We start from the raw sequence: 14,693 nt of genomic DNA, 5'->3' as shown, positions 1-14,693 counted from the left end.
TCATGAGTTCGAGCCCCACATCAGGCTCCACTCTGCTGGTGCAGAGTCTAGTTGGAATTCTCTATCTCCCTCCCTCCCTGCCCCTCCCTCTTTTGTGTGCATGCGTGTGAGCGCTTTATGTAGTATTTGCCCCAGTAGACCCTCCAAGCTTAGTCAGCCATGTGGCAAATGCAAGATGGTGGATACCCGGGAGATGGGGCCAGGATGGCAGCCTGACACAAAATCATCCTCATCTTCATCCTCGAAAAGAATTCATATCATACGCCTTGTAAGGGGTGGGGGTGAGTGGAAGGGGTCCAGAGGGTCCGTAGTGTCATCTTTGTGCATTCCATCGGTACGTGGGAAGACTACTGCACAAGTCTATTGCAATAGCGGGACTCTACTGCACAAGAAGAAAAATATGAAGATCTAATTAGTAAAAGTGAAAGGAGTGGAATCGGCATTTTAGAGAAACGTGTACCAGCCACAGGGACCTCTTGGAAGGAAAGAATAAAACAGGAAAGAAGCCAGCAGAACTGTGGGTATCTTGTCATCTTCTTCCACAAAAGAGAAATGACCCAAGGATACAAGAGAAATTTGATCCAATGGCACAAAGGCTCCTCTTGAAGCTGCAGTGTACATTCATAATCAATGGTTGCCTTGACACTGGAGTCTTCGTCTCATAGTGACGGCATTACAATAAGACACGCCACAGTAACTAGAGCCACCGTTGGTCTAGTTTGCTCCTGCTTGGGAGAAGGTCTGAGAAGGAGCTGGTACGGTTTCAGCAGCTAACAAATAAAATGAGCTCTTGAAGGGAAGAATCTGAAAGATGTGCTAAATAGTAGATTTGAACCTGATACTCTAGAGTACATCTAGGTATGATACTTCTCCTGTTGACCTTGAAGTTGGTGTAAATAATAAATCATCTGGTGGCATGTCCGCTTTATCCCACCCAATCCACCTGATGGCATCACTTTCTGAAATAACATAAGCCAGGAAAAGGAAGGAGCCCATTCCCCCAGATAACCTGAGTATCAGTTTGAAATGGAAACAATTGTGGTAGACTGCTACTTTGATTAACCCCTCGCTCTACCCCTCTCTCTCTCTACTTTCTTGTCTGGAAAGTAGGCCAGACAAGAGGACAGGATGTCAACAACTTGGCCACAAATACGGTGCAATTTAGTCTCCGTGGGAACCAGAACACAACTCAGCTTTTCCACTCAGAAATGGGTGTTTTGGGCTAGAACAGTGATTAACATAGATAAATGGACTAAACTCTGGGAGTGAGCACACTCTTACTACTTTTATTTGTCTGTTTCTCTTCCTCGATTTCAGGTATACGAAACAGTTGGACACAGTGGCACCACTTTGCTGGCAGAAGTGTTTCTGCCTGTTCCTGAAACGACCATTGTCACTGGAAGGGCTCCCATTGAAGAAGTGGAGTTTAGCAGTAACCAGCATGTGACCCTGGACCACGAGGGTGTTGGAAGTGGTACGGAAAGCTCATTATCCTCAGTGGCTCACGGTTTTACTGTCAGATTTGAACATAACTTTTTTTTTTTCGTTTTCAAACAACCAGGTAATTATAAAACTGCTTTCAGAAATTCAAATTAAAATGAGGATATACAATTTTTTGCAGTCATTTTTTATACCATTGGTGGCCAATAAATTCATAAAACTATGCAAGTTTAAAGTAGTTCGGCAATGTGAATCAGGACTTTTAAAATGCCTTTGATACCTTAGTTTCTTCTTCTAGGAATCTTTTCTTAGAAAATAATTTGAAATGAGGACAAAGTTTTGTGTATATAAGATATATATCCGGGGATTATTTATAAGGCTGAAAAGGTTTTAAAAACTTAAATATTATAATAGGGAGATTATTAGTTAATATTCTCTCTATTATCCCCTATAATTGTAATTACATATACAATGGACCTTCTCGCTCTGTCTACCATGTTTCTTAACCTCTGTAATGTATTTGCTTATCCTTTTCTTTCACTGCTGTATTCTGTGACACTTCTTTAAGTCTGTCTTCCAAGTCATGAATTCACTCTTTGGCTGTGTCTAATCATTGAAACTCATCACTGAGTTTTTCATTTTAATTATTGGATTGCTCACCTCCAGAAATTCTATTTTGTTCTTTTCCAATCTGTCTGGTCAGTTCTGATAATGTTTGTCCTTTCCTCAGACTCTCAACCATTTCATTGTTTTATTCCTTCATTACTTCATTTATTTTTAAAAACATGTTACAAATATTTTTTTAACGTTCTATAGCTGATCATTTCAGTACCTATCTGCTTATTGGTCTGATTCTGTTGCTTCTTACTCATGGTGGCTTGTTTCTTCGTGTGTCTCGTGATTTTTTTATTGTGAGCACATATTTGGAAATTTATCTGCAAGAATTCTTTGGGGCTCAAATCCAATCATCAACCTAAAAGTCTGGAGACCTAGGGGTGTCTGGGTGGCTCAGCTGGTTAAGCGTCTGACTTCGGCTCAGGTCATAAACTCACAGTTTGTGAGTTCAGGTCCAGCGTCAGGCTCTGTGCTGACAGCTCAGAGCCTGCAGACTGCTGCGGATTCTGTGTCTCCCTCTCTCTCTGCGCCTTCCCAGCTCACGCTCTGTCTTTCTGTCTCACTCTCAAAAATAAATAAACATTAAAAAATAATTTTTAAATAAGATAAAAGTCTGGGACCTAGGCTTTAGTTCCCGTTCTCACACTGATAAAGTCTGTGACCCTAGTAATTATGTAATCTCTTTAAATATCTTCTTCACTCATAAAATGAATCTAAGGATACCCCCTTTAATGTCTTTCGGGGTTATTTTGAAGATTAAAGTGGATGTTCAATATAGAGGAAAGATCTCTGAAAAAAACACAAAGGTGCTATTACAGTGTAATAGGGGTATTATTTTGTGCTAATAATATTAACTGTAAGCCCAGGACATGAAGGCACGATTTTTTTGTAATGTTTATTTATTTATTGTTGAGGAAGAGAGAGAGAAAGAGAAGGAGCGCAAGTGAAGGAGGGGCAGAGAGAGAGAGAGAGAGAGAGAGAGAGAGAGAGAGAATCTGAAGCAGGCTCCAGGCTCTGAGCTGTCAGCACAGAGCCTGATGCGGGGTTCAAACCCACGAACTGTGAGATCATGACCTGAGCCAAAGTTGGACGCTCAACTGACTGAGCCACCCAGGCGCCCCTAAGTCACTATTTTTAGTGCTTGAAAATCTTTTCTTCTTTTATTTGATTAAACAAACTGCCCCGAGGATTTTTATCATTAATTTCCAATGGGTAGAAGCCAAATCAGTAAGTGAGGCTTACTGTTGCCGCAGTAGCTTAGGAATAGCTAACGTTTGTTGAGTGGTCCGAGCACTAAGTGATCTGCATGTAAGACCCCACTTAACACAAGGCTCCTTATTCGGGTGCACTCCCTCCCTAGGGCACTTGACTTGTTCCTTCTGCCACAAATGTTCTTTCCCAAGAAATCGTCTCACTTCCTTACTGTCTTCTAGCGTTTACTCAAAAGTCCCCTCCTGTGGAGCCCCTCCTTACCACCCCGTGTAAAAGTTCAGCCCTTTCCCACCCACCCCCAAATACACATTGTCTGTATACACTCCCTAATTTATGGTTTCTCTTCACACTTCTCACTCTCTAACAAACCATACATTCCTCCCATTTCTCTTATTTACTGCCTGTCTCCCCTGCTGGAATGGCAACTCCTTGAGAACAGGGATTCTCATCAGTTTTGTGTCTTTACTGCCATCTGCAGCGCCGAGAATAGTCCCTGGAGCCAAGCAGAAGCTCAAATTAGTATCCACTGGATGAGTGAATAAATGGATGTCTTCACAGGAATCTTTTTTAGGAGGTATTATTATTATCCCTGTTTTATGTATAAAGAAACTAAGGCTCCGAGAAGTTAGGTCATCTGTTTGTGGTCACACAGCTGTTAAGCGGCAGAAGCAGAATATGCACCCAATGGTCCCACTCCAAAGCGCCTCATTCATTGTCACCTCCACACCCTGCTGTCAGACAGAGAACCAAGAGGCCTATTCTGCACGTCATTGCCTGAAGAATTTCAGTGCCGCTGCCGTGAATCATGTGTTCTGTCCTGCCAGCCCTAACCTCTCTCTTCCGTTCGTCTACTGTCTGCTTTCTCACCAAGACTGGGCTCGTTCCCTTTTCCTAAACAGCGTCTGTGGAATCTGGTGTCTCCCTAGGAATGCCCTTCTCGTTTGAAGCTGATGGTAGCAATCAGCTGATTCTCATGACCTCGGGGAAAGTGTCCAACAGCGTGGCATGGGCCATTGGAGAAAATGGGATCCCTTTGATTCCTCCACTGTCACAGCAGAACATCGGATTTAGAAGGTGATGTGTGTCTATAATAAATTGATGAGTAATGTCTCTGCATTAATGATATCCGGGGGGCGGGCAGGAAGCTTGCAATATCACATTCTTTCCCTTTTTTCTCATGCGCTAGTAATTCCATGGTTTTTTATGGTACTTGAGGTAAAGATTAAAATATTAATAGCCTAATAAATATTAGATGTTTAGCAGTGCCAGAAACAGCAAAAAGCATTTTGCCTTGTTTAATCTCTCCGGTAACTCTGTGAAGTATTCTTTTCTTCATTCTTCATTCTTCATTCTTCAAGTATTCTTTTTCTTCATTTTATAGACGGGGGGGGAGAAATGCAGAGCCTATGATTGCGTATAGGTGGTCCTCAGTGTGAATGATGGTTGTTATAGAGCCTTCTGGTTATATAAAGGTCCCTATTGTCAGTTCTTTCCCTTGATTGCTAGATCCTTGGGCACTCTGTACCTCACCTATTTACCCCTAGGCAGGCCCCACCTCCTTGTGGTTGGTCCCTGTCCAGGCAGCCTGGACTATGGGGGCCAGGTGGCCTGGGTTCGAGTCTGGCTTCTGTCCTGCCCCAACAGATGGGTCTTGAGTTCATCTTTAACCATTCTGGGCCTCCGTTGCCTCCACCGTAAAATACAAGGACTTGGGGCACCTGGGTGGCTCAGTTGGTTGAGTATGAGACTTGGACTCAGGTCATGATCTCGAGGTTTGTGAGTTCAAGCCCTGCATCGGGCTCTCTGCTCTCAGTGTGGAGCCCACTTTCAGATCTTCTGACCCCCTCTCTCTCTGCCCCTCACCTGTTGTGCTCCCACTCTCAAAAATAATAAGCACTTAAAAATAAAAATAATAATAATAAATAAAAGGACTTATCCTGATCATCAAGAAGAAAGCTTGTGAGTCACAGACTGTCATTTTTGACGTGAGGGGAAACAGAGCGGGCCAGGCTCCGCTCCCTTTCTGCCTTCTCCATCCCGATTCCGATGTCCCTGTGACGAGAACAAGGAACATGTGGTCAGCACCTCCTCCATTAGGAGATGGGCGGTCACGTCCAGTGGAGGCCTCGAGCCTCGGCATTCTGTCCTCATTCCACTGAGTTTCACACCCGGGACGAAAGCTCCCACTCTCAGGAGAGGAGGTAAAACACAATGTGAGCGGCAAGAGACACAGCTCCGTTAACAAAGCCCTGACGCAAAGGTGCTGAGAGCGCTGGCCTCCTGGGAATTCAGTCGTGTCCCAATCCGTTGTGCGTGTTTTTTCCTCTTGTATTTTGGCCTCAGCTACGAGGGGTCCCCAGGTGAGTGGGAAGTGAGGCTCTCAGGGCACCCTGAACCGAATGCGCATTCTCCTTCCCACTGGCCCGGATCCAGGGACTCGGGACACTTCTACGCCCTGGGCAGGGTTGTAGGGATACTTGTTTTTCTTTTTTTGGTTTTATTGAGATATAACTGACACATGGCATGAGTTTAAGGTGTACCATGTAATGATTTGATAAGTGGATATATTGTGAAATAATCACAGTGAGTCTACCTTACATCGATCACCACACGTAGCTGCAGGTTGTACTTTCCTTGCCGTGAGAACTTTCAAGATCTGCTCTCTTAGCAGTTTGTAAATGTGCAGTGAAGTACTGTTAACTGTGCATCAGACCTCTGGAACGTCTTTATCGTATAACGAGAACTTTGGACTTTTTGACCGCCTTTGGCCACCGCCTCTCCCGCCCCACCTCTGGCCACCACCAACCCGTTCTCTGTTTCTACAAGTTTTGTTTTGGTTTTGGGTTTTGGTTTTGATTCCAGATAGAAGTGAGATCCCACCTTATTTGCCTCGCTCTGTCTGACTCATCTCACCCAGCACAACGCCCTCGAGCTCTGTCCATGTTGTTGCAAATGGCCGGATTCCTCCTTTTTTTTTATTTTTTATTTTTTTTTATTTTTTATTTTTGGGACAGAGAGAGACAGAGCATGAACGGGGGAGGGGCAGAGAGAGAGGGAGACACAGAATCGGAAACAGGCTCCAGGCTCCGAGCCATCAGCCCAGAGCCTGACGCGGGGCTCGAACCACGGACCGCGAGATCGTGACCTGGCTGAAGTCGGACGTTTAACCGACTGCGCCACCCAGGCGCCCCAGGATTCCTCCTTTTTTATGGTGAGTGACATACCACGTTTTCTCTATCCACTCACCCACTGAGGGGCACTTCAGTTGTTTTCATGCGTTGGCTCTCGTAAATCATGCTGTAATAATCATGGGGGTGCAGACACCCCTTTGGGACAGCGATTTTGTGCCCTTCAGGTGTATGCTCAGAAGCGGAATTGCTCAATCATATGGCAGTTCTGCTTTTAATTTCTTGCGGAGCCTCCGGACTGTTTTCCAGTGTTCGCACCAATTTACATTCCTACCAACAGTGCACGGGGGTTCCCTTTTCTCCACATCCCCGCCAACACTTACTATGTCTTGTGTTCTTTATTTTAGCCATTCTAACAGGTGCGAGGTGATATCTCACTGTGGTTTTGATTTGCATTTCCCTGATGACAAGTGAGGTTGAGCATCTTTTCACGTGTCTATTGGCCATCTGGATGTCCTCTTTGGAGAAACGTCTGTTGTGGTCCTCTGCCCGTGTTTTAATTAGATTATTTGGGTTATTGCTACTGAGTTATGAGTTCCATATATACTTGAAACATTAATCCCTTATCAGATGTGTGGTGTGCAAGTATTTTCTTCTACCATTCACTCTTCTCTATTGTCCCTGAAACGTGTATTTTTTAATGTTTATTTATTTATTTTTTTGAGACAGAGACAGAGTGAGCAGGGGGAGGGGAAGAGAGAGAGAATCCCAAGCAGGCTCCACACTGTCAGCACAGAGCCCGACGTGGGGCTTCAACTGTTGAGTCATGAGATCGTGACCTGAGCCAAAATCAAGAGTCAGACGCTTAACCGACCGAGCCACCCAGGCACCCCCCAAAACGTATTTAATAGCAGTCATCGAGCAAACAAAAACGGCAGAACTCCTTCCTTATGATCGGATTTTCTCCCTTAGACATAACAGCCTCCTTAGGCAGTGCCATCCCTGGGATTTTGCAGGCCTGAGGCAAAGTGCTCTGTGAAAAAGCCCATCTCACGGCATTAATTTCTTTTCCAGTGCTTTGAAGAGAGCAGATGCCATCTCGTCCATCGGCACATCGGGACTGACAGACTTGAAAAAGTTGGCCAAGTGGGCAGCAGAGTCCAAGCTCGACCCGAATGACCCCAACAATGCCCCTTTGATGCAGCTAATCTCGGTAACGTGGCACCATCGTGCACACACTGCATTTCTCCACTTGCTGTGCCAATAATAGACACGGCTTGACCCTTTACACGGATTTTCTTTCGCACTGTGTTCTCCAGTGAGATAGTGTTTAAGAACACGAGTGCCGGGTTAAATGACAGGTTTAAAGGCCGGCTTTGCCCCTGCCTGGCTGTGTGATCAGGGCGAGCACTCATGCTTCTAAGCACTGTGACACCCTCGCAGTGTGGCCATGACGATGTGCAACGCCTCATCTCAACAGTTAGCGGGGCACACAATCGGTGTGCAACAAATATTAGCTGTTGTTACGGTGTTGCTGTTCCTCTTACCGCTAACCTCTGTAAAACCCTAACGAAAGGCCTTGTTTGGCCCCTCCCCTGGAAAGGCACCTGAGTACGGGTGCTCAGAGTCACCTGCTCGAGGTCACATGGCCGGTAAGGACGCGGATCCAAGACCATTTCAGAGCGCGTGCCCGTTCATCACTCCTGGTGGGGCCTTTTAAGAAATGGTGGTTTTGTTCGTTTATTTTCCCATTTGATGATTGGATTATCGTTTAGATTTCTTTTAAGTATGTATGAGATAAATTGCTTGCGTCTATCATAACATTCGAAATTCTTTCTTCGGTGAGTTTATAAATAAAATGGAACATTAGTCAGTAAATGATTCTCCTTGGTAGCAGATACAATTGTTTTTGCTCCCAAGTTCATAATTCCCACAAAAATATAATAAACAAGTAGATGATCCGGAAAGTGACCACAGCAACACGTTCTGTAATCATGTTCACTAGTGGGAGTTCATCAGCAGGGTAACTGTAACCAGGATAACATTTTTATTTCTGTCATTTTCATTTCTGTCCTAGAATTTCCAAGGTAAGTCTCAAAGCAAGCTTGGGTTTATTCTGACGTTCGCCTTTTTAAGTTTTCCTTCCAACTCAATGATACTTCTTAGTGTGACTAAGAGAAGTATTAGGAAGAATAGACCACATTACCTAGAGCATAGTCTGTTCCATAAAGAGGTTTCAAATCACATTTTGATTACCATGTTTAAATCAGCAACAATATAGTATAAATGTCACCTTTGTTTTTTTTTTTTTTTTTTTTTTTTTTTTAACTATTTGTCTTCGTGTAGAAGGACAAAACACAGGGACGGCCTTCCAGACCTGTCTCTTTCTTGTTTCAATTTTTTTTTTCAATATTTGTTTATATTTGAGAGAGAGTGCAAGCCGGGGAGGGGCAGAGAGAGAGGGGAGAGGGGGGACAAAGGACCTGAAGCAGGCTCCAGGCTCCACACTGAGGGCACTGAGCCCAATGTGGGGCTCGAACTCAGAAACCGCAAGATCATGACCTGATGATCTGGCATCAGCCACAGTCCGATGCTCGACCAACTGAGCCACCCAGGTGCCCCAGGACCTCTTTTTATGGATTTTCACAGCAGGATCACCTCGCCCACTGCAAAGCCCTGGCGAGTCTCTCCTCCCTGGCTTTCCTTCTGCGAGGAGGAGGTTCCCACTGGCAGAGCACCCAGCAGAGGGGCAAGCAGATGCCCGGGAGAGTGTAGCCTCACCCGCTCAGCCTCCCAGCGGTACCCTGAGACCGTCCTTTCCGAGCCGGTGTAGGGGGCAGCGGGGACTGGCGCCCCGATCTGTCTTTACTCGGTGACCAGGGCCACGAGGTGCTGTTTGGAGACAGCATGACCGTGGAGCCGGTGATCAGCCAACTGATTTGAACTGACCAGCCAATTCTGGGGCCTTTATCTACATGTGCGCCTACGTATATTTGAAAAATCACATTTTGTTAAATATATCTTTAAAGTTATATTAAGTTATATATAACATATTTTAAATTCACGTATTAGATTTTATGGTAACACTGTATATACGCAACCTTATTTCCTGCAGGCACCTAGTAATACACTGATATAACTCTCCCATTTTCCACTCTGTATATTTACATAACACCTATGGGGGGAGCATGCGTACCCAAAAAAATGAACTTTATGATTTTTTTTTTTTTTGGAAAAATGAGTTGCGGTACTTTTTATAGCCAGGACATGAATATAATGGCACCTGCCTCGTGACTATTAGATTTCAACATATGTTGTCCTTAAATGCGGGATGTTTCAAGTCTCCCCGTCTAAGACTCTTTTTTTTTTTAATTTTATTTTATTTTAATTTATTTTTTAATATATGAAATTTATTGTCAAATTGGTTTCCATAGAACACCCAGTGCTCATCCCAAAAGTGCCCTCCTCAATACCCATCACCCACCCTCTCCTCCCTCCCACCCCCCATCAACCCTCAGTTTGCTCTCAGTTCTCAACAGTCTCTTATGCTTTGGCTCTCTCCCACTCTAACCTCTTTTTTTTTTTCCTTCCCCTCCCCCATGGGTTCCTGTTCAGTTTCTCAGGATCCACATAAGAGTGAAACCATATGGTATCTGTCTTTCTCTGTATGGCTTATTTCACTTAGCATCACACTCTCCAGTTCCATCCACGTTGCTACAAAAGGCCATATTTCATTTTTTCTCATTGCCACGTAGTATTCCATTGTGTATATAAACCACAATTTCTTTATCCATTCATCAGTTGATGGACATTTAGGCTCTTTCCATAATTTGGCTATTGTTGAGAGTGCTGCTATGAACATTGGGGTACAAGTGCCCCTATGCATCAGTACTCCTGTGTCCCTTGGATAAATTCCTAGCAGTGCTATTGCTGGGTCATAGGGTAGGTCTATTTTTAATTTTCTGAGGAACCTCCACACTGCTTTCCAGAGCGGCTGCACCAATTTGCATTCCCACCAACAGTGCAAGAGGGTTCCCGTTTCTCCACATCCTCGCCAGCGTCTATAGTCTCCTGATTTGTTCATTTTGGCCACTCTGACTGGCGTGAGGTGATATCTGAGTGTGGTTTTGATTTGTATTTCCCTGATAAGGAGTGACGCTGAATATCTTTTCATGTGCCTGTTGGCCATCCGGATGTCTTCTTTAGAGAAGTGTCTATTCATGTTTTCTGCCCATTTCTTCACTGGGTTATTTGCTTTTCGGGTGTGGAGTTTGGTGAGCTCTTGATAGATTTTGGATACTAGCCCTTTGTCCGATATGTCATTTGCAAATATCTTTTCCCATTCCGTTGGTTGCCTTTTCGTTTTGTTGGTTGTTTCCTTTGCTGTGCAGAAGCTTTTTATCTTCATAAGGTCCCAGTAATTCACTTTTGCTTTTAATTCCCTTGCCTTTGGGGATGTGTCGAGGAAGAGATTGCTATGGCTGAGGTCAGAGAGGTCTTTTCCTGCTTTCTCCTCTAGGGTTTTGATGGTTTCCTGTCTCACATTCAGGTCCTTTATCCATTTTGAGTTTCTTTTTGTGAATGGTGTGAGAAAGTGGTCTAGTTTCAACCTTCTGCATGTTGCTGTCCAGTGCTCCCAGCACCATTTGTTAAAGAGACTGTCTTTTTTCCATTGGATGTTCTTTCCTGCTTTGTCAAAGATGAGTTGGCCATACGTTTGTGGGTCTAGTTCTGGGGTTTCTATTCTATTCCATTGGTCTATGTGTCTGTTTTTGTGCCAATACCATGCTGTCTTGATGATGACAGCTTTGTAGTAGAGGCTAAAGTCTGGGATTGTGATGCCTCCTGCTTTGGTCTTCTTCTTCAAAATTACTTTGGCTATTCGGGGCCTTTTGTGGTTCCATATGAATTTTAGGATTGCTTGTTCTAGTTTCGAGAAGAATGCTGGTGCAATTTTGATTGGGATTGCATTGAATGTGTAGATAGCTTTGGGTAGTATTGACATTTTGACAATATTTATTCTTCCAATCCATGAGCAGGGAATGTCTTTCCATTTCTTTAAATCTTCTTCAATTACCTGCATAAGTTTTCTATAGTTTTCAGCATACAGATCTTTTACATCTTTGGTTAGATTTATTCCTAGGTATTTTATGCTTCTTGGTGCAATTGTGAATGGGATCAGTTTCTTTATTTGTCTTTCTGTTGCTTCATTGTTAGTGTATAAGAATGCAACTGATTTCTGTATATTGATTTTGTATCCTGCAACTTGGCTGAATTCATGTATCGGTTCTAGCAGACTTTTGGTGGAGCTAAGACTCTTAAGCTTCCATTCCCAAACCGAGAGCTCGGTGCTGGGTTTCTTGAGATGCAATCTGCCTGCCATCCAAAGCTGTGCCTCTTCTGTTTTCCATAGGTTGCTACTAGCGGTGAATCCTACGTCCCTGATTTCTTTCGACTGGAACAGCTGCAGCAAGAATTTAACTTTGTTTCAGATGAGGAGTTAAATAGATCCAAACGATTCCGGCTTCTTTGTCTTCGAAGCCAAGAGGTGCCAGAATACCGAAATTACAAGCAAATTCCAGCATATGACCGGGAAATTATGGAGAAGGTATTCCAGGTAAGAAATTGCCATGGAGGACTTAATACAGCAATAAAATATGTCTGTGCCATTTGGCTTGTACTATGATGAGTGTATCTTCTTGCTGTCGTGTTCTCCGTAGCGATGTTGGTTTCTCGTTTCGAACGCTTCACATAACTTTTCCATTATTTTTTTTTTACACTTAATGTTTAAGTAGTCTCTTTGCCCAATATAAGGACATATAAACTAAGAGACATTAGAGTCATAAGTCTGAAAAGCATCTTACGTGTTAATATGGGAAATTATCCTGCCACGTTATAACTGTCAGTAATTCAATGCCATTTTAATCCATTAAATATTTAGGAAGCCCGGTAAACACTGCGGGTGGGGGGCGGCGTGGGGGGGGGGGGTAGGCCCGGGGGTCTCAGGTGGGCGGGGCGGCACGGAGGCGGGGCTGGGCACAGGCTTGGCTGTGGAGGGGTCCCTGGCAGGTGGGGAGCCTTTGAGGAACTACAGGTGAAAGGCCAGTGTAGGCCGGACAGGCCAGTGAAAGCCTGACGGGCAAGTTAGTGTTTGCTGAGGTAAATGGGGAGTCATTAGAAATGGAGCCCAGTATGATTTTTTATGCAGAAACTATAGAAACTATTGGAGAATATTTTTGATGACTTGGTTCTTCTTTGTATTAGTTGGGACTCGTGATGGTAAGTGATAAAAAGCCAATTGAAGCTACCTTGGGCACCGAGAAAGCTTATTAGATGATGAAATGCCAAAATGGGTTAAATATCTAAGGGGGCGTGAATGGCAGGAGTTCACGTGTGCCTCAAGGACACCCGGATCCAGAACCTGAACACTCGCCAGGACGCAGTTCCGTCCTGCCTGGGCTTCTCTTGGTCTTCGTTGTGGGCAGATTCTCTACTTGGCTGCATGGTCACCGGCATCATCCAAGCTCACATCTAGTGGCTCCAGCCAGCAGAGAGAGATGTGTCCTCTTGTCCCAAGCTTAAAAATCTTGGGAACAGCTGGCTTGAGTTGCCCAGGCTGGGTTAGGAGCGACCCTGGATATTGAGCTGTGGCCAGCTGGCTAAAGCAGAACATGGCAGCTCCCGGCCCCCTGGAAATTTTATCGACAGAGCAAAGCACAGCAGCCTAAGACAGAGCTAACCCACCCACCACTCTCCTCCAGGGAGGCAACCCAAATCAGCTGCAGCCAGAGGCTACTTACTACTTTTGCCATTGCTCTACTTAAAATAGAAAAGACAAAAATGTAAGCAGACGCTTCGGCTAAGTTGCTTGGGTGAGCTGAGCTTCTGGAGTCTCTCTGTTATCTCTGTATCTATGTGTCTTCCTACATGAACATCCTGAGTTGTAATTGCTCTAAGGCAGTTCAACCAACTGATTCCAAAACCGGCATACTGCGTCAAAGATCAATTTTGAAACCAATTGTGAAGAGGAAGGTGGAAGACACATTTAGACCCATAATTTATTACTTAAACCACATGGGATAAATTCTGTCGTCTCAAGAAGGGCATGGGGGGGGAGGGGTACTAGTACTTTAAAATCATAAAACTATTCCTTTTTCATCTTAGGACTATGAGAAACGGTTACGAGACAGAAATGTAATTGAAACCAAGGACCACATAGATCCCCATAGGGCCATGGTAGCCAAGTACCTCCAACAGGTAAGGAAAATCATTTTACAGAGTCCCCACCGGGGGAACATAGCCAGCACCCTAGGACTGGGGAGAGAGTGGTCTTTATTCTGCCGAGTTATCTATGGGATACTTAACTGTCACTTATTTGCTCATAATTACAGATAAGAAATTAATTTGAACACGTGAAACACTAGGATGTATCTCAGCTTATTATCAGTGGTTATCTTACATGGAGTATGAGTACAGGGGACACAATTTCTAAGTCGTGATTTTTCTCATATTTGAATATTTGCATCATATCACCTTTGTAATGAAAAAGTTTTATGAGCCACATACTAACTGCCCTAATGCACTAAAAACTTGAAATACCCGTTTGCCCTTCCTTCGTTTAGTAAATGTAACTTGTAGGAAATGCTACAGTCACTACACTATGTTTTTCCCATCCAGTTGATACCCTGCAGCTCCTTATAAAAAAAACAACTTATGACATTTCAGAGGCCCTCTATTTGGAGAATAATTAGAGGGGCGTCTGGGTGGCTCAGTTGAGCATATGACTCTTGATTTCGGTTCGGGTCATGATCTCATGGTTCGTGGGTTCGAGCCCTGCTTTGGGCTCTGTGCTGACAGCACAGAGCCTGCTTGGGATTCTCTCCCCCTCTCTCTGCCCCGTTTGCACTCTCTCTTTCAAAATAAATAAACTTTAAAAAAAATAAAGAATAATTAGAAAGTAAACCAGTCTAAGGGTGCCTGAGTGGCTCAGTCAGTTAAGCATCCGACTCCTGGTTTCAGCTCAGGTCACGATCCCAAGGCCGTGAAATCAAGCCCCACGTCTGGCTCAGTGCTGAGTGTGGAGCCTGCTTGGGATTCTCCCTCTCTGTCTCCCTCACTCTCACTCTCTCTCTCCCCTCTGCTGCCCCCCCCCCCCACCGTTTGCACTCTCTCTCTAAAAACAAATTAAAAAAAAAAAAAAAAGTAAATCAATCTGAATAGAGGAAGAACTCCAGAATCTGAAATGTGTGTGCTTCAAGATCGGTCCTATTTTTTGCAATTATTCATTCATTCTGAAAA

The 14,693-nt window shown here is 44.2% G+C and overlaps 1 protein-coding gene across 12 annotated transcripts in view; it reads left to right on the top strand.

Moving 5' to 3' along the window:
- CC2D2A (coiled-coil and C2 domain containing 2A) overlaps positions 1 to 14,693 on the top strand; it is a 148,706-nt gene that overhangs the window by 89,220 nt on the left and 44,793 nt on the right. For 8 of the 12 annotated variants that reach the window (XM_040487614.1, XM_040487604.1, XM_040487675.1 and 5 more), the window contains 5 exons: positions 1,318 to 1,561; positions 4,194 to 4,341; positions 7,470 to 7,608; positions 11,809 to 12,012; positions 13,560 to 13,652. In XM_040487614.1, coding sequence (XP_040343548.1) covers positions 1,318 to 1,561; positions 4,194 to 4,341; positions 7,470 to 7,608; positions 11,809 to 12,012; positions 13,560 to 13,652 — 828 coding nt within the window. The remainder of the gene's footprint in view (positions 1 to 1,317; positions 1,562 to 4,193; positions 4,342 to 7,469; positions 7,609 to 11,808; positions 12,013 to 13,559; positions 13,653 to 14,693) is intronic. The other 4 variants (XM_040487639.1, XM_040487652.1, XM_040487624.1 and 1 more) reach the window with 1 other exon arrangement.

Source organism: Herpailurus yagouaroundi, unplaced genomic scaffold (genome assembly GCF_014898765.1).
Source record: "Herpailurus yagouaroundi ecotype Mexico unplaced genomic scaffold, PumYag 28, whole genome shotgun sequence".
Classification (NCBI taxonomy): Eukaryota; Metazoa; Chordata; class Mammalia; order Carnivora; family Felidae; genus Herpailurus; species Herpailurus yagouaroundi.
The sequence above is the reverse complement of the archived record's forward strand: the minus strand, read 5'-3'. Positions and strand labels throughout refer to the sequence as shown.